Below are 21,461 nucleotides of genomic sequence, written 5' to 3'. Positions count from 1 at the left end.
GAGGTTTGTTGTATAGCATTTAAATGAGGGAGCCTTAGGTAGTTCTTTAGGTGGTGGATCTTCTAGGTTTTCCTTGTAGTTCCTTCATTCCCAGTTCTATTACTTGTACTGCTGGCATCATGCCATGGTCACAAGGTGTATATAACTACAGTCTAATCATAATGTCAGAGTCCTTGCTACAGTCATACACATCCTGTCATCCATATAAATGGAATTGTAATACCACATGGTATTCTGGAACCCAGTAGTCACAGCTTATCATCAATCACAGTGAGGACTATACCTGCAGTGTAACGTGTGGACTGTTATTTAACCTTTGCTCTGCAGATGTTACACTTTTTATTTCTAGTACTGCTGCAGATGTCACCTGTTTTTGCCAGTAGTCTCGTAGTTCTCCTTTACTAGGATATTGTGGCACTTAAGTATACAGCACCATCTTCAGCTTTTCTTGCTGCTTAAAGCCACTGGGCACTCTTTTTTTTTTCTTAGTCACAGTAAATACATAGGAATAATACTAGACAAATGATCAGGGGAACCATAAGATGGCTAACCATATACATCTTTAAGCAGACACTCTTAAAAGTTATTGCCACTCTTTGCAAGCACTTAGTAGTGCCCACTCCCCAAATTGAGCAGGGCCATACATAATGTCCATGGATTATATTTGTGTCTACCCATCCAGTTGTTAAAGGCAAAAAGAAAAATATTACTTTGCTTGACTTGTAGTGGCAACTTATTCCATTGGCTGGGAATACATTGAGTTAGGAATTTACCTCCCAGCAAATTTTGTCTACTTGTTGGTGTAGACTTAAATCCCTAGTGTGTCTATTTATGTAGCACTGGTATTGTGAAGAAATAGGAGGCCAGATAGGATTGGGATTTTTCATGGCTCGAAAAAAAGAGAGACTGGTCACCTCAGTGCAGACAGTGGGCTACTGAGTATAAAGAGAGTTGTGCTAGTCTTTTTGGATAGTTGAATGATTTAAAACTTTTAATTTACTTGGTTAAAAATGTCATGGTTTTCTTGGTTAAAAATCACTGCTGCTTTTCCATTTGAGTGATATTTTCTTCACTTATGGGTCTGATGAGGACAGAGTATAGTGGTAAGATGAACACAATTTCTTGACTATGCTGTGAACATGGTCAAGTGAGAGAGAGTTATCCACATAAGTGCCCAGTTTTCGTATGACTGCATCTGTCTGAAAATGAATACCACATATAACATGTCAGGACAGAGTGGATTTTTCTTCCTTTTGTTTGCCAAATAACTACTATGCTGCACTTATTTGCACTCAGCTTGAGACCATATTCAATACACCAGGTATGTGCATATTCCAATCCTTGTTGGCATAGTTTAGTATCAGTGGATGAGCTGATAGCAGTGCCCAGCTTGCAGTCATCAGCAAACATGGTCATCTACACTTCTGGGATATTAGCTTGGTAAATGCCTAACAGGATAGGGCCAAGCACTGATCCCCATGGTATCCCACTAGTTTCAATTTTTACACTCAGAGATGGAACCAGCAATTTTCACTGGTTAGGATCTGTTAGATGGCTAGTTTGCAATCCTGCAGAAAACAGAGGGGATTACCTTAAGTTTGCCTGCCTAATGTTTCAATAAAACCAGCATGGGGGATAGTGTCAAAAGCCTTGGTCAGGTCATGGACAGTGTGACAACTGTCCACAGCCTTTCTAACCTTTTCAGAGAAGTTTACAAGGTTCAGAAGATATGACCTGCCCTTCATGCAATCAAACTGAGTTAGGTCTAGATTCATTAAGTTCTCTATGTTTGCATAAATGAGTTCTGCTATGATATGCATGGATTTGCTTCAAAGGCTGGTGAGGCTGATAGGCCAATAATTAACTGTAATAGTAACCTTTTTAGTTGCTTTCCATTTTCTTCAAACTACTTTGTTAATTTTATTGTTAAAAAAAAAAAGGTGACAAGGGAGACTTAGGAAAAGGAAACATAAAATCAAAAGAGATGAAAAAGCTCCTGCAAGGCAATTTTAACACACGCCTGATTCATGCAGAAGTTTTATCAAATTTGGTAAACATACAAACTAGACATAGCAATAATAAAGTCATGCAGCAGACAATATAAAGCTCAATAAAGCCTAAGTAAAGCAGTTTTTTTAACAATTCTGTTACATCAAATATTTTCTCAGTGAGTTGTGCTTCATCCGTTTCTTGAAGCAGCTAAAAAAAACATCAAAAGGCTTTTTTGTCAAGAGGGACATTGAAGACTTTCCCTAACACTCATATCCTTTGCAGTTACACTACAGCGGAAGAAAATGAAAATTCCCTCTAACACAGCACAATGGTCTCGCGTAAACAGCAAAATCACTGTGAACAGTTGAAAGCCTGTGTGTTTTCAGTTAACCAAAACAAAAGAGATGCAGTTAAAATCTGGGGCCTGATTCCAAAAGATTTACTCTGTTTAATTGACCACTTACAGTGATAGCAACTCTTTTGAAATCTCAAACACTTTTCTCAGCCATGTGTAAAATAGTTTATTTAAACCTCTAGTCTAATATGTTTCTGTGGACCTGATTCTAAGTGTTTCAGAATCTAGTCCATGAAGTAAATCTGTTTATAGATGAGCCTTACACTGAAGTAAGTCACTTACACTGAGAGCAAGTCTTTGGAATCAGGGCAGACTTACACTCAGAGCAACTCTTTTGGAATCTGTCCCAGTCTTCTAACCTGGACAGCATATTTACATTTTGTGTGTCTAATTATAGCATTTTATTTTATGAATAACCAGTTTCTTTAAAGAAGAGTTTCATTCCTTAAGATTTGGTGGTTTTGAGCATTTCCATTTTTTTTCAATACATTTTCTAGTAATTGTTAAAACAGTTTGAAAAAGAATACTTGATGCAGTGAAACTACTGTGGGAAGGGAGAGTAATATCAAATAGCTTTATTTGTCAATATTAATTTCATTCAAACTACTTGTGTTTACTTATCAAATTTATGTTCCTCATAGTTGCTTAAATTAAAAGTATTTTACTTCCATAAATGGAATATGGTTGCCGTTTTTATTTGAAATCTATTGTACAAATTTCTTTCATGCCATTTCCTTATAGTTTATCTTCTGAAAACTCGTCTTTGATAAAATTTGGCAAGTAGTTTTATTTTTGTGTTGTTTGTCAGTTATTTTTAACTGATATTTAAGAATCCACTCAAAAACATATTGAAAGTTATTATTTTTGTGGGAATAGTATTCCCCTGCCTTTTATTAGTTATAAAAACTCTCCTGTATCACAAAGAACTGTAATTAGAAACTAGCTGTAAAGAAAAGCTATTCAGAAAAGAAGAAAGGTTGAATAATCATGTACTTGAACATTGAATTCCAGTTTTATTTTACTGACTGAGAAGGAACGATCGTAGAGATACTAGGCAGATACACAATTTTAAGTAGCTCCACCATTTTTATCATCTGTTTTGGACACTACCTCCAGTGATGAAGATCTCTACCATCTTTGATTAGCATATTGCAGTTCTTTCCCTCAAGGATTCCCTTGGTCAATCCAGGGGTGGGCATGCGGTCCTGGATGAATCCTGCTGTGACCCCGCAAGTGAGCCTTTCCTCTCTGTGGAGAAAATTACCAAGTTCTCTATGACCTCTAGGACATGCAGTTTCCACCTTAAGAGAGGCAAGAACCAATGACAGGCAATTTATGTGCAGCCTGGGGTGTGGGGGAGAGAAGCCCTGCTTAGGAGAAGTGAGTGTGATTATGTAGGAAGCATTGAGTAGACTGTCAGCTTGCTTTTGCCTCCCTGATTGCCATAGTAGCCTGCCTGCCTGCAACCACTGAGACAATCCAGTCTCAACTAAGTTGTGCCCTGATGGCATGCACTTTCCTCTGTCCTTTCCCAGGATGAGTGAGCTGAAGTAGGCAACTGAATCCCATCCTACCTGCCGTAGCTGCTCCAGGACCAGAGTCATGATTTAGACTTTGTTCATCTGGGTGTTGTAGTCAAGGATTCAGCCATCTCTGCAACACAATTTTGCTCTTTGGAGAGAGATTTATTTTCTTAAGAGTTCTTAGTATCTTTTATGACCCTATATCTGTTTAGTAATTAATTTTTCTTTATGAACCAATGTAAGTTCTTTGATAATTTATCAGAATTCCTAGGACAATATTATCCATTGAGGATTATGTTTGCACCTTATGAATAATGTTTGATGCTTATTACCATGTATTTTAAAATTAGATGCCTCAATTGACCAATAATTTATAAATCCCTTGTAAAATTTTAATATTTGGTTCTGATAAAGAAAGTTTTATCTGCAGATAAAAACGATTGTTGTCATTTGAAAGTAATTAGAAACAATAAAACTGGGAAGGTAATATCTAGTCTATTTGCTAATCATTCTATTTCAAAATCAAAATTGAGAACATAGGTTAGTGTGCTATATAATATCATTTTCCTTGTAGAAAGCTTATTTGTAATTTTTTAATTGAATGACAAATACTACTGTTCTGAATTGCTATAACAAATTTATAGGGGAAATTTAATTTATTTAGCTTTTGAAAAAGATAAGGCCCAATAAGTTCTTTCAAATTGTTGTTCTGCATCTAGACTAAAAAAGCTATTGGGAACCCATAAGCTTAGCCGATTCATAACATTTAAATTTTTAATGCACAATTTCTTGTTTGTTTGCTAAAAAAGCTGCCTGGTATGAGTGTGCCATATAGGGAGAATCTTGTTTAGTAAAGAGGCCCGTAAATACATACATATTTTATAGTCAACTTTGTGTTAAAGTAGTCCTATTATTATCAGGAATGTGAGGATGTTTATTAGGGTTAGGCATGGTAAAGTCTCTTTTCTTGAAGAATTATCTTCTCTATTTAAATGAAAATGTGTTACTCGTATTATCATTTTAGCTTTAAAGGGCAATAATACTTGTACTTCACTTGGAAGTTTATCATATCCAGTCACTTCACCTTTTTAATGTGACTAATATTTTTATCTATCTACCCTTTAAGAATATCTGCAAATAGTTTATGATACAATACATTTATTTAAATTTTTGTGACATAACCCACGTATTCTATGACAGTATGATATTCATTATTCTATCCGTGTAGTAATAAGTTAACCACTTAAAGGGTTTTGAATTAAGGAAACTTTTTAAATAACTTCCATAAAATACTCTGGGTCCAGTTTCTAAAGCTTTGTGTATATTCCAAAAATCTGTTGGTATCTTCCAGTATTTTATTTTTGAACTTAACTAATTTTGTAAAAATTGCAGATAGATGGTATACATAAGGCATCAAGATAATTCAAGAAAGGTCCTTATGTAACTCTCTTTATCTTATAGGATAACCTGCATCACTCTCCTTAGCTAGATAAATAATCTTCAGTACTGTATTTGTTGCAAGATAATTTGCAGCACTGTCTTTATCTGGCTGGATATCCTTGGAACCCATAACATTGTCCTTATCTCTTGGGATATTCTTGGGATAACCTGCAGTAACTCTCCTAATCTCACAGGATAACCCAGAGCACACACTGTATCTATCAGGATGTCTTCCAACACTCTCCTTATCTTTGTAAACCCACACAACTCTTCTCCTTTCTCAGGATAATCCATAGTATTCTTCTCTCCCCCTGATGGTCTCACATTGACCTTTATGAAAGAAGGATTTTTCAGACATGCATATAATAGAGTAACCAAGTGAACATATGGCTATTGTTTTAAGGTACCCTCTGCAGTGAGTGGAATACAGGATGCCCTCTCTTTCAGTCTCATGACTGTCATTAAACTGTCGAGATCACTTTTTTGGGGAAAAACTGGACTTTAGAGATCCTTTTACTGCCAGGATTCTCACGTTTTTCTAGCCACTCATATAGTTTGGATTTCTTTCTAATGTGCTTGTAAGGTTTCTGCATTTAGTGCCTAAAATACTTTAACCTTCCATATGCAACAGTAGTCGCCGGAGCCTGATTCTGGGCCACCACCATAGCTGCCCCCTCCTGTTTTTCCTTAGACTGGCGTAAAAAATATATTTGTTAAAACTTCCAGCGCTACAGTATCTTAACATACTGGTAGTGGAGAGAGAAAGTCAAAATCTTCATAAGTGTCAGATACTAAACAGAGACAGTAGATAACTTTCACTGGAGCAAGCATAAAATCTGGAGAGTCAGAAGATAAGGGGCATAAAGTGCAAGTTCATACCTCACTTCATTTTAGAGTTCAACTCACCTAAAATGGCCCTCATTTGTGTTTGCAGATTCATTCTCCTCCAGTGGGATGTCATCTTTCTGGTCCTTATCTGTGAATAAGTGGTGGGTATACCCATGGTTTGGAAATCATCAGAACCATCAGCCCCCTTTTTCCCATTTTTTATGTGGGGTTGGGGAAGCGTGGTAACTGTTGCCATCTCTTGATTCAATGTGACGCTCCTGCCTTCTTCAACATTCATGCCGGACGGTCGCATATCTTCTTTCACACAATCCATCCACATTTTTGCTGGACGTCGTCGTTTTCTCTCACTTCTCCCTGTCTGTCCCAACTCTTCTTCACCAGATTTTCTTCTGCTTTTCTACACGTGTCCAAACCACTGTAATTTCTTCTCTTTGATCTTTTCAGCAATTGGAGCTACTTTGGCTTCTGCTGTTGTGTCCTTATTTCTTCATCTGTCCCACAGAGTACATCCTCCTTACCCTTCTCAGGCATTTCATTTCCATCACCTCTAGTTTCTTCATCTGCTCCCCCTTTACTGCCCAGGTTTCTGTACCATACAGTAGTACTGGTTACACCACTGTCTTGTACACCTTACTTTTCAACTTCTTTGGCATTCTTCTGTCGTAGACTACACCTGACACTCAATGCCAGTTGGCTGAAGCCCCTCTGATTCTAGCTTTGACCTCTTCATTCAGACTTTCCTTCTCCTCAACCACACTTCACAGATACTTGAAGCTGTTTACCTGTTCCACTGTCTTCCCTTCTATCTCAGTTCTCACCTTCTTCTGATTTTCCCAGTTTGCTGACATTACCACTGTCTTATCTGTGCTTAGTTGCATCTCATGTGCCTTCCGTTTTGCATTTCATTGCTCTATACTTTGCTGGAGTTCTTGCTTAGAGTGTGCCTGTAATGCCACATCATCTGCATACAGCAAATTTATTGATCTGTTCCCTCCAACCTGTTTACTAATGTAGTCCATCACTGATATGAACAGCATTGGGCTGAGAGCTGAGCCCTGGTGTACACCCACTCCCACTGGGAACCCCTCTGTGAAGCTGAACACTGTTCGTTATTGAGTCATTGGGTCCTTGTACATAGTCTGCACTAATTCTACCAATGTTTCTGGGACTTCGAACCACCACAGTCCTGCCTAGATCAGCTTTCTTGGGACTTTGTCATATGCTTTCTCCCCAAGTCTAGGAATGCCCATCTCTAGCTTCTTCTCAACTATCTGTGGTTTGGAGGTAGGACTCATTATATGACTGCTGCCTCCGCTTGCTTGCCAAGATAAGCTGACATTATCAATTGAGTGAGGACTGTACACGTGTATTTCTGGGGCATGTTTATGGGTTTGAATTTGAGCCTGTATGAATACTCTCCCCTTGCTGTTTTCCTTAATGTTTGGTCTTTCACTAGTGAGGGCTGAGATGATCCCCATAGGTCAAAACGCATTGTGGCTAGGGCCGTTGGAGTCTGATATGAGGAGGATGACAATGTGTGATTTTTGGCACTAGGCCTTAAGCTGACCTCTTAGTCCCTTGCTTTACTCCCAACACCCTTCCTTTTGTGTGCACAGCTGACATTGCAGGTGATGTCAGTTGTTTCATGGCCTGTACTTCCCTGCTATCTCCGAGCAGCACAAAAGTTGTCCTAAAGGTTTTAAGCACCAGAGGCCTAGCTAACCAAAACAGTGAAATGTTTTCCTTTTCTAGCTTTCCACTTGAAGACTGCTACCATGGAAAAGATGTTAAACATGCACAATCTACTTTAGAGTGGTTTTCTGTCCATGGTACCTTCCTCTTCAAAGCTTCTTAATGCTTTCTTTGGGAAGATCGGAAAGACTTGCCCTGGGTTTATCACTTCCTTGGATAGGATACCATGTTTGCTGCTTGCCAGCACCTGGATTCAGGTACTTCAGTACCCAAAAAGTATGGCATTTCTACAGACCACCTTTGACTTCCCAAGTAGTATTCTTACCACCAGTCATCCCAGAGTAAATTGCATTGTCTGTTCTCATCAGTATTTGATAACCACCAGTACTTTGCTTCTCTTTCCCTTGGTAGAGTAAAAGGGTATGGACACATGTGGCAAAATAGATTTATTTTTCTCCCACTCTGGGTCTGCAAGCTTGCTCTTGTATGCGTCTCTTCCAGACTTCAGTACTTGAGAAAGCAATGGAAATGTTAACCAATCTTCTTGACAATGAGGGCACAAGGGTCTGTTAGGAAAAACCCTTAATACAGCATTTTCAGTTGTATTATTGTGTTCCACATAGCCTGTTCTCTTTGCTGCAGACACTTAATAGAGCTGAAGCTACCAATACCTGCCTATGTAATATGATAAGGCTCAGTGTATCCTCTTGGCATGAGAATTTGTGCCACACTGTCTTGGGCACACATTATTAGTGAAGTGATATTGGCAAGCCATGTTAAGCGATTGTTGAGATGACCAGAAGAAGGGTGTAGGTATAATATAAAGTTTTTTCATTGTTGAGGATTCATCTAATCTTCCCTTTACGTCCTCTCCTAAAGCTATTCTGTCATGATTCATTAATTTTATGTATCTGTCTATCTGTTTCTGTTAACCTGGAAGTTCCAGCTGGATGATACCTTATTTTCAGTAGAAATGCTTTTGTGCATGTATTTCTTCTGCATCATCATCTAATAAACCTTCACTATCATTATTTATTAATTATTCAATTAATTTCCATTGGATAAGTGGAATTTCTGATTGAGCAGATCCCGTTTTCACTGGAGATGCGTTGAGAAAAACTACAGTTAAACTTTACAAATACATACCATTTGAAATATTACATATAGTCACGTTAGAGTTTGTGACAGGTGAAAAAATAGTTAACACAGTAACATCTACTACAGATGTGCATTGACTGGAGTAGCACATTCTCAAGCGACATGCCTCTCAATTGTCCATCTTTTGGCAGAAGGTCTAGATTTTTGTCTCTTTTTGGTCTGTTCCTCATAAAAAATTGTGGTTTTCTGGTAAGTCGTTCAGGACTGAAGTCATTAAATAATTACATATATTTGAGTTTCACATTTCATAGCCTTCAGAAAATGTATGGTAACACAAAACCTATTATTCTAGTAAGTACGTTTATAAGAGCAATGTGTTGCTGATTTGGGGGCTTTGTATCCCCATTGTGTTTGGCTTTGTCCAGTTTGATTGTACTTAGAGATTGAGGGGTATGACTAGCAAAAGAATTATGAAGAACACTAGGCTAGTAGATATAATTTAGGAAAGTTGTGTTTGCCTGAAATAGAGAGACGCTTCCAAATACTAAAACAAAAAAAAAGCTAAGCGGTATGATTCCTTCATGGCGCCAAGTGTAAGAAGGCAAGAAACAAAATAGACCTTTCAGAACTAAACCTTAGAAGGATTTTGAGTTATAACTCTATAATCTGTAAACATACCCCACATCCTACTGACTAGGTACCATCCCCTCCATTTGAGGCTCTGTCAAACTACTTTGGGCTCAGATTAGGAGGTTTTACTAGACACTTGGACTCCACACGACTTAGAAAAACATTGGTCTGTCATTAACCCTATAATTACCTGCTATATAAGATGATTAGAAGGGCCACATTGGGCCATTATACTCTGGTGCATGGTCAAAACAAGCATCATCTTCACTCTGTTCCCCTACCCCTTAGACTGACTATAGATCCTCAAAGATCCCACATATTGAATCATTAGCTAAATTCCATATTGTAAAGTAGGTCTTAAGTATTGGCAGTCTTCTATACTCATCTCATTGCTTTGCACCCCCCTTAAGTGGTTACCAGCTTCAGTGGAATAACATTGCTAATGTGTCTATGTACTGTTACCAGTCTAGTATGTGGAAGTCTTAATCTGATGGATTAGTTCAGAGGGTTAAAGCTACAGGCTGTAATTATGTTTTATCTTGCAGTCCCGGGTTTGATTCCCCTCATTTTCCTCTAGCAAACTGTATGACTCTTAGCAAATGAGTCAGTTAGACAGTGTTCCATGTCACCTGTTAAAGGAACACTTGTGTCTAGTGGGATTACTTAGTTAATAAATGAATGTATAAAATATCTTACATGAGCTAATGCATTAAGTTTCATTGTGTGGGCTACTTTTCTCTAGCCCACACTTCTGCAAGACCTTGCCCTGATAGCTCCCTTACCTGCAGCCAGCTGTCCCACTCATGGAACAGGCGTAGGAGCACAGGATCCATGCACAAGGCAAAAGCCCTCTGATCCATTTGTTCCTGCTTGGGAAGTCTTATTTGGCCCATCCATTCCCCAATGGCAAGAGTCTGGTGGGAGGAAACAGGCTAAACTGGAAGTGGTGCCATCACCACTGCTGGAACCAGGGTTTTTTCTCCCTGTGGCCTTGACACCTTGCTCATGGTCAGAGTAGACTACCCTTCTCTTCCAGTAGGTGACTCTCTAACTCGCAATGGCTGCCTGGCTAGGAGAAAGACATAAACACTCCCAAACTCAACTCCCTCCACCAGTTTGCATGCACCGCTTACAGAGCAAACTTGCTTGACCTCTTCCTCGCTTACTGCCAAGTAGGTGTTAACAATGGGGTGGAGTAAGCCACCTTCTTCCCCTCGTGGTGGGTGAACCCAAGTTGACGACTTGGTCATCTTCTACCCTCACAACCCATCCAGAGCCTGTGCTGCTAATTGAAGATGAGTCATCTGGGACAAGGTCAAGACTGCATTCCTGTATTCCACAAGGCCAGCTTTATGCATGCTAACTTTTATGTAAAATCTATCTAAATCGTATTTCCAATTTAGTTAATTTCTTACAATTGTGGTGTGGCTGTAGTGCTTTCATATTTACTTGTTGGCTAACTCTCTCTTAGTCGCCAGTAGACAGTGTGTCACATGTGTACATCATTAATATATATCTGTACTTGGAAATTGTTATTTTTGATATCAGACATTTTTTGTTTTCGAGGTTTACTTAGAATCATAGAAGGTACAACGCTACTAGGCCATGTAGTCATTAACACTTTGGTGGTTCTTGCCTTTAGACTTTGGTGATGACTGGAAGTATTGCCAGCTATGCCAGGAGAAGTAAGGCAGTGTATGTTTAACATATGCCAGCATAACTAGCTGGAGTTTTGCAAATAATTACATGTCATTTGTATATCAGACTGATTTGTACAGATGCTTGTGTTGAAAATGTGTTTATAAAGCTGGTTGTGTTAAACATGTACCTACAGTGGGTCCTGCTGGACAGAAAATAAATACACCTGTATGTCAGACTGTATTGTAGCTATTGAAATGAATATATTGTAGTAGAAGATACTGTAAAAGAAGAGGCTAATCTCAGTCTAGCTAACTTTGAAACATAGTCTGAAGTTAAATTACCTGGGTTAGGTCATACAGATTGTATCTTACACTCCTCATTGCAGGCAGAGATGAAATGTCTTTGAAAACCAGGACTAGGAATCCTTCTTAGGGGTGAACTAATTGCTACCCTAGAAGGGTGAAAGTTTTGAAATGGTTTTATAGCTTCCAAATGCTATAACACATCTCAGCAAAGCTCTCTGTGTGTATGGTAACACATATGCGCTAAATTCTGGTTTAGTTTCTAGCAACTGGGTTAGTGTGGGAAACAGAGTCAGATGACCAGGTGTATGTGATGTCATTCTGTAATCCAGCACTGAAATGCTGTTTTAGTACTAGATGAGACAGAAGTTTCAAGGCAGACTGTTTTTGAAACCTGACCAAGAAGGAAGACCACTCACCCACTTAATCTTGCTTTGCTTTAGTAAGTAACCAGGGAACAGTAATTCTTTAGATCAGTCAGGAAAATATAGTGAGATTAGTTATGTACTGTTTTTCTGTAACTGTGTGAATCTACCCATCTGGATTATTTTTAAATATTTCCTGTGACTGAAACTCTGGTATTTATTGTCAATGGATATTTAGTATTTTCTTGTTCTTTTATTATTAAATAAACTTTTCATTGTGGCTGTTTTTTTAGATAATATTTTAATCTTGAGAGTACTTATATGTATTTTGTGACACTTTGGCCACTTCTGGAAGCCTTGCTGCACTGGTCAAACACTACCATTTGTATTAGTATTAATTTTACTTAGTATAATTGGGTACCCTTGTAAGAGCCTTAGAGTAGCTGGCTTTGGAATGTTTTGGTGGTGGTGTAGCTACCTTATAGCCTGGGTTTAACTGGTAAATCTGTGCCAGCCTTCCCCAGGGGTGTGTGTGTGTGTGTGTGTGTGTGTGTGTGTGTGTGTGTGTGTGTGTGTATATGTCAGCCACTTGCACTGGTTTTACAGAGAGGGTGGTGGTGGACTTGGCTTGGAACACTCTGCTGAAGGCTCAACTCTACAGCTGGGTCAGTGCGGAGTCTTATTGGGGGCCTGGAGAGAGAGAATACCAGCCTCCGGACTGTGTATATTTCTTGTGTGTTTTTAAGGAAAATTGTGCTTGGTGCAGAGAGCTGCATCTGAAAATACTGTGTGTATCTATTTCTGTTCCAAGTGTATGTCCCTCACTGGTGTCAGTGCAAGGATTGAGGCTCATTGATTACTGGTGCAGAAGAGGGGAGTCACAGCATTACTTCCTTTTTTAAGGAGCAATAGGCCAGTCATTGCATGACATATCTGTTTCTCCACCATAATATTTTATTTGCTGAAACAGTTTCAGATCTCCAGTTCTAGTGTTCTTTCCTTTAATATTATTTACTGAGGCTAAATTAGAGTTTAGCTGAGTAAGATAAATGTGGTTGTTATTGTTGCTTACAAGTTCTTTTGCAGAATTATTTTTTAATGTCTTTATAAATTTTCACATTTTAAACAGTAGCACAAATATACATATATTGATATAAAAGAAAAAGAATAATAGGAATAGTTTTCATTGTTGCTGTCTAACTGTACCCATACATTCTCTTTTCAACAATTTTCATTCACTCCAGTGTCACATAAATTGCTCGTTTCCTGCCTTCTCTTAAAACTTCACTTCTCTTTGCCTCTTGAACATGTTTCTGTATGTATTCCCTTTTCTAAAGATCCTACCTCTAATTATTTTCTCTCCTTTCAGTAGTTTAGCAAAAGTGAGTCAAAGCGGGCATGTGCCCTGGGCACAAGGTGTTAGAGGGCACAATCCTGAAGAGATGTTCTTACATTATTTCTCTCTACCTGTATTTCTTGAATGCTGGTACAGAAAGCAACTTGTCAATTTTTGGACTAAGCTGTAGGAATATGCTTGTGCGAGTTCAAAGGTAACAATTCTTACATTATTTGGCTCTACTACTGAAGACCAGGTGCAGGGAGTGGTGTTTATCTGGCAGGCAGGCTTGGACAGCCAGTGTATCAGAGTGGAGATGACTTTTTTTTCTTTTTTTTTTTTTTTTTTTGGTAGGGAGTGCCTTGGAGAGGTTGTCTGCTTCAGACTGCAATCAGAAGTCTCCCAAAGCTGACTTTTTTTTTTTTGCCCTTCCAAAGAAGAGTTGTGGCAGGGAGAGGCATGTGCTTCGGACTGCCATGTTGAGCAGTCTGTCGGAACTGACTTTTTCGTTTTGGCTCTTGCAATGAAATGATGTGGCAGGGAGGGTGTGTATGCTTCAGAATGCCATGAGCAGTCAATCAGAGTTGATCCCTTTTATTTATGTTTTGTTTGTTCAGTTTGAGCAAGGAGTGGGGCACTAGTTCAGTGATGGCACTCAATGAGCCAGCTGGGCTTCTGTTTCCTTTACAGTATTCAGTTACAGTTGGTTTAGATTTTGATTTCCCCTTTCAGTTTATTGTTTTTAGCAGGCTATAGCAGTAAACTTAGTAAGTTTATAGTATGTGTAGTTAATTCAGAGCCTATATCACAGTTCAAAAGAATCATTTCCTTAGTTACTACCATTTGTTCCACCAAAGTTTCTGTGAAAGTGCTGAAAAATCTACCAACTCATTGAATTCCCAAAAAAACATGTTGTCAGTTATCTTTCCCTTCATCACATCTGCTACATTTGCTGTTTACCTGATGAAAAATCCTGTGGAAGTCTACTTGGGGTATAAAAATTCCTCTACAGATTTCTGTCCATTATTGTGTTGTAAATTGCCTTTCCATCCTATTTTCTTAATATTTTGTGCACTCCTCTGATTGATTTTTATACTTATCATGCAGTGTTTTATATTCCTACAATCTTTTTAACAGTATCTTCTGCTCTAGACTCTGCTAAAAACTCTACTAGAGCTGGTGTTTCTTTTAGCACTCCCCTGTCCCGTTCTCTTGTTATACTCTATTTCAATCCCGGATAGGTAAGATGGTCTCTAAAAAACAAAAATCACTGGCAGCGCTAGAACAAACAGAATAAGGAGACAGTTTTAGCATAGTAAACGTTTAATCAACGCTTTCACCATAAGACTTCTTCTGAAAACTGAGTACATATTAAATACACCAAAATATATAGTTTAAAATAACTAGTAATAAAACATTCACATTAAACAGTTAATCAATAAGCCAATCAAAAGAATTAAAGACCAATTAAATAGTCAACTTCCTATCTAGTAAAAAAACATTTAATATTAATGACATTTAAACCAGGGGGAGTATATGCAGCTAACTTTATTTGGCACTGTATCTCTTTTCTCTACATTCGATATTTAAGGTTGCCACCTCTCTTGTCCTGACAAATATATTTTTGTAAGCACCACACTTAACTGAATGTCTGTACAAAGCATTATTCACATCCTTTACTTTAACTGCATAGTTGTGTTCCTTAATTCCCATACTAAGACTTCTGGTAGTCATGCCTACGTAAAATGCTGCACAGCCAGAACATAAAGCAATATAAACCACATTTTTAGTTTTGCAAGAAAATCTACCAGGAATTTTAATAATGTATGATACATGACTGAGCACTAAATATGGCCCTTCCTATGTAAACCTACTGATGCTGCAGTTGTTAATTGTAATAGCTGTAGCATAAGTAGGTCTATATATGAAGGGCCATATTTAGCACTCATTCATATATCATACACTATTAAAATTCCTGGTAGATTTTCTTACAAAACTAAAAATGTGGTTTATATTGCTTTATGTTCTGGCTGTCCAGCATTTTACATAGGCATGACTACCAGAAGTCTTAGTAAGAGAATTGAGGAGCACAGCAATACACTGAAAGTAAGGGATTTGAATAATGCTTTGTATAGACATTCAGTTAAGTGTGATGCTTACAAAAAAATTACTTTTACTACATTAGATTATATTTGTCAGGAAAGAGAGGTGGCAACCTTAAAAATCGAATAGATAGAAAAGAGATACAGTGGCAAATAAAGTTAGCTGCATATAGTCCCCCTGGTTTAAGTGATGTAATTAATATTAAACGTTTTTACTTGATAGGAAGTTAACTATTTAATTGGTCTTTAATTCTTTTGATTGGCTTATTGATTGTTTAATGTGATAACTGGTTATTTTAAACTATATATTTGCTGTAATTGATACGCACTCAGTTTTCTGAAGAAGTGTTACGGCGAAAGTGTTGATTAAACTTTTACTATGCTAAAAATGTCTCCTAATTCACTTTGTTTTAGTGCTGACAATGATTTTTGTTTTTTGTTTTGGTGTTTACACTGGCTACTTAGGGATTTTATCAGTTTTGTTGGAGGTGGTCTCTAATCTGCACTCCAAACTTCTGCTTAGGCTCATCCCGCTGTTTAACTTTTCCCTTCCAAGTTGTTTGGTCCCAGTAGCATGGTTCCTTTGCTGATTTTCTCCTGTAAATCCCAGCTCCCTATTGCCTGTTTTCTACACCCCCTACTTGCATACATCCATATTGGTTAAATCTCCTTTCTTCATTCCTGTGCCAGCTTAGTTCTTAGAATAGTTTGTGGTGTTTTATGATTGTCATGTATATGGCTGCTCTTTTCCATATAGACTTCCATCTAAAATCCTAGACTGTCACTATTTGTTGAACCTCTCTACATTATCATTATTTTATATATACGAGTCTTAACTGTTTAGCTGTAAATTACCTCTTAAAGTCAGGTAACCCTTGTTCTGTGGCGAGAATCAACTTTCCCACTTAACTCTTGCTCTTTTATTTTTTTACTCCCAAATAAGTTCTTTCTATGTTTTATTTTTGTTTTAAATTATCTACAACTTCTCCTCTTGTTAAAAATACTCTGACCCGTGGATAAGACTAAAGGGACTAAAAACATTTTCATATCTTATACATTACTATATCTATAATCAAGAGCTTCCAACTTCAAATTTTTGTATTATCTTTTTGTTTTGCCTCTTCCCAGAAGTCCTTAGCTGCCATAACAGAATCACTTTTAATCCCTGTACGGCTAAACACTTCATCTTATCATGTTCCCAAAAATATGGGTATTACTGAACCAATTAATGCATGCATACATAATTATAGCCTTTCTTTGGTCTTTATTTTATATCCAAAAAAAAATTTAAACTGTCCTAAAATGCTCCACAACACCGAAATGTCCTTTTCTGGATTCATCAAGAACAAAATAGTTACATCTACAAATAAAGCTAACTCTTCTTGATTATTATGTCACTTACATCATTGAATTTGTAAATCCATTATTTTCTTTGCTAACAGCCATACATGTAAACAAATAATAAAGGGTAAGAAGAAATTCCTTCCTGGTTCCTCTGTTGAGACAAGCTTGTCAGAGTTCCTTGTTCTGTTTTGATTAAACATTTGAATATGGACCGATGCTTTTGGCAAAATCTGAAGTATGTCAATCGGAATTCTCCAGAAATGATGCTTAAAAAAATACTAAGTGGTAAGACATGTTTTGCAGAAGGCATTGTAGAGGATTTGACATGTAATGAGGTCATATTGAATGCATTAGCAAGATTCCATACTGTACGTAAAATTTCTCATTTTGCATTTTTGTACAGGTTACCAAACTTGTGAATGAAGTTTATCATGTGTATAATAGACACCAGTACCCATTTGTGGCTCTTAATATTTGTGTTGATTCTGGTAAGTGTATTTAAGAAGTTCATAATCCATTGTTAGCTTTAATGTAAAACTGAAAATTTGTAATAGTACATATACTGGTCTGTATAGGCTATATACTTTCATGGATGTGGTTTACTTTCGCAGTGTATTTGCAAACTTCTGTTTCCTTGAAAGAAATTTGACCAAAAGGATTTCATCAAAAAAAGTGCAGACTAAAATGTTTTACATTGAGACAAATTTCATTACACCAACCATGCATGAGGTGCCCCTTGGCAATCCTCCCCTCTCGTTTGCTCCAGGGTAGCCTCATCTGTGGGAAAAGTGAATCTCTCCAAAGTCACATCTGTCAGTTTTAGATTCATGTTGTTCGATTGGCAACTCTGTAAGAGGGACAGTCAGTCAACAAATAAAGGCTGAAACAACATTTGGCAAACCTGGGATGAAAGTTATTTTTACAAGAGGACATGCCACTCCCACGCACACTCTTGATGTGTAGGGGGGGGGCAACCCCAAACTTAATATTCCTATTCTGAGGTTGCACAACAGTGGATAAAAAAGAAGCCTTCACTGTTAATGAAAGTTGTTTTGCACAATTTTCTTGGGACTCGCTCAAACAAGTGTCGGTTGATTAACTTGCTCCCCTCAGTTTTTTCAAGGAAACTGCAGTTGCAAAACTTATGGAAAATGTACTCTGTTCTGTGATGAACTTAAAGTGTGATAGACATCCTCACATTTCTTTAGTCGGTTAAATTTATCCATTCATTTTCCAAGTTCTGATTCATTTATCTGCACAGTCTGCTGGGTTGTAGTTTTGAAACTCTGTCAAAAATATTTCTAAGTAGTGTTAAGTGTATTTGAATTAAAATGATTAATTATAGCTATTGTATAGCCTTCATGCAGTTTAGCATATTACTGTTTGCAAAATTAAGTGTTTTGTTGATATACATTGTTTTTAAGCGTTTGCAACTTGAAAGTATTTTTTTTTTCTTTTAACAGATGTGAAAAAAACTTTAAATTGAAATAAGATTATTGATTAGTCTAGTTAATCAGAAATGTACACATGGGAAGTTTCATTTTCAGACACGCAACAAAAACAAAAAAGTTAATGAGGTTGCATATCTTGTATAACTATGATGTTACCTTCAACTGCATATAATATAATAATAGCAGAAAAAACAATTCGGTCTAAGTTAACAAACAATAATAAATCAGCAAATAAGACAAAGTGAAAACTATGAAAGCTAAATATTAAGAAAGAAGTAGAGGTTATGTAAAACAAACACAGGGATGTGTAATAAAAATAGTGGTGTAAGTGAATTTTACTGTATGAGGATAGACGTTACATCTAATATGTTAGGTGATCATGTCAGCATTACAAGATAAATAAGTGTTTAGGTGATGTATATAGTTCTTTGAGAGGTACCACAGTTGCATATTCAGTTTTGCAAAGATATTGATGGTTGTGATTTCATTCTGTTTGACTTTGATGTTTCTTATGTCTGGGGAAAGATTATTCCAAAGTTTACCAGCACTGACTGAGAACAGAGGCTCACTATACCTACTGATTGCTTTAAGGACTAAGTGAAGAGTCAGTTCTCTGACAATTTGTGGGAGGATCCCTCTAGAAGATTGAGATTTATGGTACTGATCCCAAAGTGATCTGTGCTGGTCTTTTAATTTCAGGAGTTATTTCAGAAGTTATCAAGGAGAGAGATTAGAAATTAATTTGATAAGTGGTGCACATTTCCTTAGTGTAGTTAGGAAAAACAGTTGAAGTAGGATGTAGCTTTGTCCAAGTGAATATATTATAAAGAAGACTGAGTACTGGGTAGGAGTTATGTACAAATAAAAACTATGACTTTTAGAGATATTACATAATAGATGAAGTGTTTGCATTTTATATGTTTTATGAGAGAACCAAATGGGGAAGGTAAATGTGGCTGAGGCAGAGATAAAAAAATACAAGTAAGAAAAGGGTGACAAGGTGGTCACTAATAAAATGTTATGGTCTGTCAATGTGAGATATGTTATCTGGATGTTAACATGCAGACACTGGTTCTTAAATTAGTTGAGTGAGTCTATAAAATTGTACTAAGGGGTATATCAAGTAACTAATCAGTTTTTGTCACCTAGGACTATGATTTCTGAATTGTGATTAGAGGGTAATCAGTGCAAGTCTTCTTCAGCAATTATACCTTAATTACCCGTGGAGAAAATAAGCAATGGCTAGAAGTGGAGAGAGATTGATTGTTACAGGAGTCCTGATGGACGCATAGTGGGAAGAAGTTGTACATTATTGCTATGTCCTCTTGCAGCTTTGAGTTCTGTCATGTCAAAGAATAACCTACCCATAAAGGGTCATACAGTTGTTGGGGTCAAATGGTTTTGGTTGTGTTTCAGAAATGTCAGTATCCGCTAGCAGGTAAAGCAAGATCCGACTATTAATGATGCAACATTTTTATATTCGTTGTATTAATAGTAGTACTTTTTGGATTTTGCTGTTATTGTTTAACTCATAATGTGAATAAGACTGTTTTAGAAAGTAGTTGAGCACTGGGATAGGAGGAATATTGCCATAGAGAGTACAAGTGAGAAAGGTTTAAGATGGAACAAGTTGTAGGTATAGTGTCTAATGGTCAAGATGTAAACCTTTTTTTTAACTTGCTATTAGAGAAAGGATGAAAGGACTGATGAACTAAGAAACTTTGGAATAGGTTAGGATTACTAGTGGTTATGCCAATAAAAAGTAGAATGCTTTGGATAATTGAATACAGCATTTGTTTCAAGGAGTTTGGATTATTGGAGCTTTCAAAAGTACTAGAGGGTTAAGAGAAGGTGGATTAGATTATGCTTTTATTCAATGGTTTATTGAATGGTTTATTGAAATTTGCAACATGACAGGCAAAATTTGATACATTTCAAAACAGAAGATGTAATTTACATAAATTGCAAAATAAAACATTTGGTAATGGTAAGCTAATAATAACATTCCCATTTCATAGCCAATTCTTGCAGTTCTCTTCTCCTATCAATTTAATAATCTTAAAAAAAATTTGCAAAAATATAGTGCATCATGCTGTGCTAATTAGCACATACAGCAGCCACATGCATGGGGTGTGCGGTCCTCAGCAACACAGCAAACTGCTCAAATGTTTGTGCTATGCAGGTATGGAACGGTCGTAGGTTCATACATGTGTACTAGGCTAATGGCCCTGAAGCCTTTGCAAGCCTAGCCTATAGCATTACCCTGGCATCATGCCACCTGACCTTAGTTCCCAGTGCCTCTGTTAAGTAGAGCCACTGGAGTGATCCCCGTGGTGAGTTTTCTATTTTCCATCCACTCATCAAGATTTCTCTTGAACAGGTCAGTGAGGTGCTCTGTTTGACATGTAAGGGAAGTCTATTCCATAGCATGGTCAGTCTCTGGGTTATGAACCTGTCCCTCCAGTTTGTTCTGTTGATTGTGGCATTAAGGTTGAGGTCTCTGGAGTGTGTGTTGCATAGGGATTGGGATTTCTTTAGATGTAACATTTCTAACAGAGCTGGATCAGACATTGATTTGTAAGTCAAGCAGAGATCGCCTCTAAGTAGGTGATATGAAACAGAGAATTGTTGGAGTTTTTTGAGTCTGTCCATATAGGCCAAGTGTTTAAGGCCTAGGATCCTCTTAGTGAGGTACTTTTGTGGCCTCTCCAGTTGCAGCAGGTGTCTAGTGAGGTACATGCCAAATGGGAGTTGTACTCAATGATTAGCCTAATGAGGGACGAGTAGAGGGAGACAATGACCGCTTTCTTCCTTGATGCAAAACCCTTAGTAATGAGATGTGCCACATAGAAGGACTTTCTAACCACAGTGGCAATGTGGTGCTCAAAAGAGAGGTTGCTGTCAACCTGTGTTCCCACATCTCTTGTAACTCCTCCTGTGTTGAGTGGACTACCATCAATGTGGTAATTCATGGGAACCAGGTTTTTCCAAAGGGGGATGACGACACATTTTTTGGCATTGAGCTTAAGGCCATGGTTCTGACACCAGTCATTGGTCTCAGTGAGGCCTTTCTGTAGGATGTCAGCATCACTTGGGGAATTAATAATAGCTCCCAACTTGCATTTGTCTGTGAACGTTGTCAGCCAGAGTCCCTTCATGTTGGCCTGGACTTCAGAGAAGTAGATACCAATTAGGAGAGGACCGATGACTAAACCCTGTGGGACTCACTCATGACATGCCGGCAGTCTGACTTGGAGTCATCTACTTTCACACTGTGGGTTCTGTCTGTGAGCCAGTTTTCAACCCACCTAGTGATATAGGGGTTGCTAGCTTAGTGAGTT

The 21,461-nt window shown here is 37.6% G+C and overlaps 1 protein-coding gene across 1 annotated transcript in view; it reads left to right on the top strand.

Annotated features, from left to right (window-relative positions):
- The window catches only part of PMS2 (PMS1 homolog 2, mismatch repair system component), a 531,246-nt gene that overhangs the window by 253,946 nt on the left and 255,839 nt on the right, over positions 1–21,461 (top strand). The window contains exon 9 of the mRNA XM_044089714.1: positions 17,073–17,157. Coding sequence (XP_043945649.1) covers positions 17,073–17,157 — 85 coding nt within the window. The remainder of the gene's footprint in view (positions 1–17,072; positions 17,158–21,461) is intronic.

Source organism: Protopterus annectens, chromosome 12.part0, assembly GCF_019279795.1.
Source record: "Protopterus annectens isolate FY-2018-M chromosome 12.part0, PAN1.0, whole genome shotgun sequence".
Taxonomy (NCBI): Eukaryota; Metazoa; Chordata; order Ceratodontiformes; family Protopteridae; genus Protopterus; species Protopterus annectens.
Note: the sequence above shows the minus strand (reverse complement) of the source record. Positions and strands in the feature narration are given on the sequence as shown.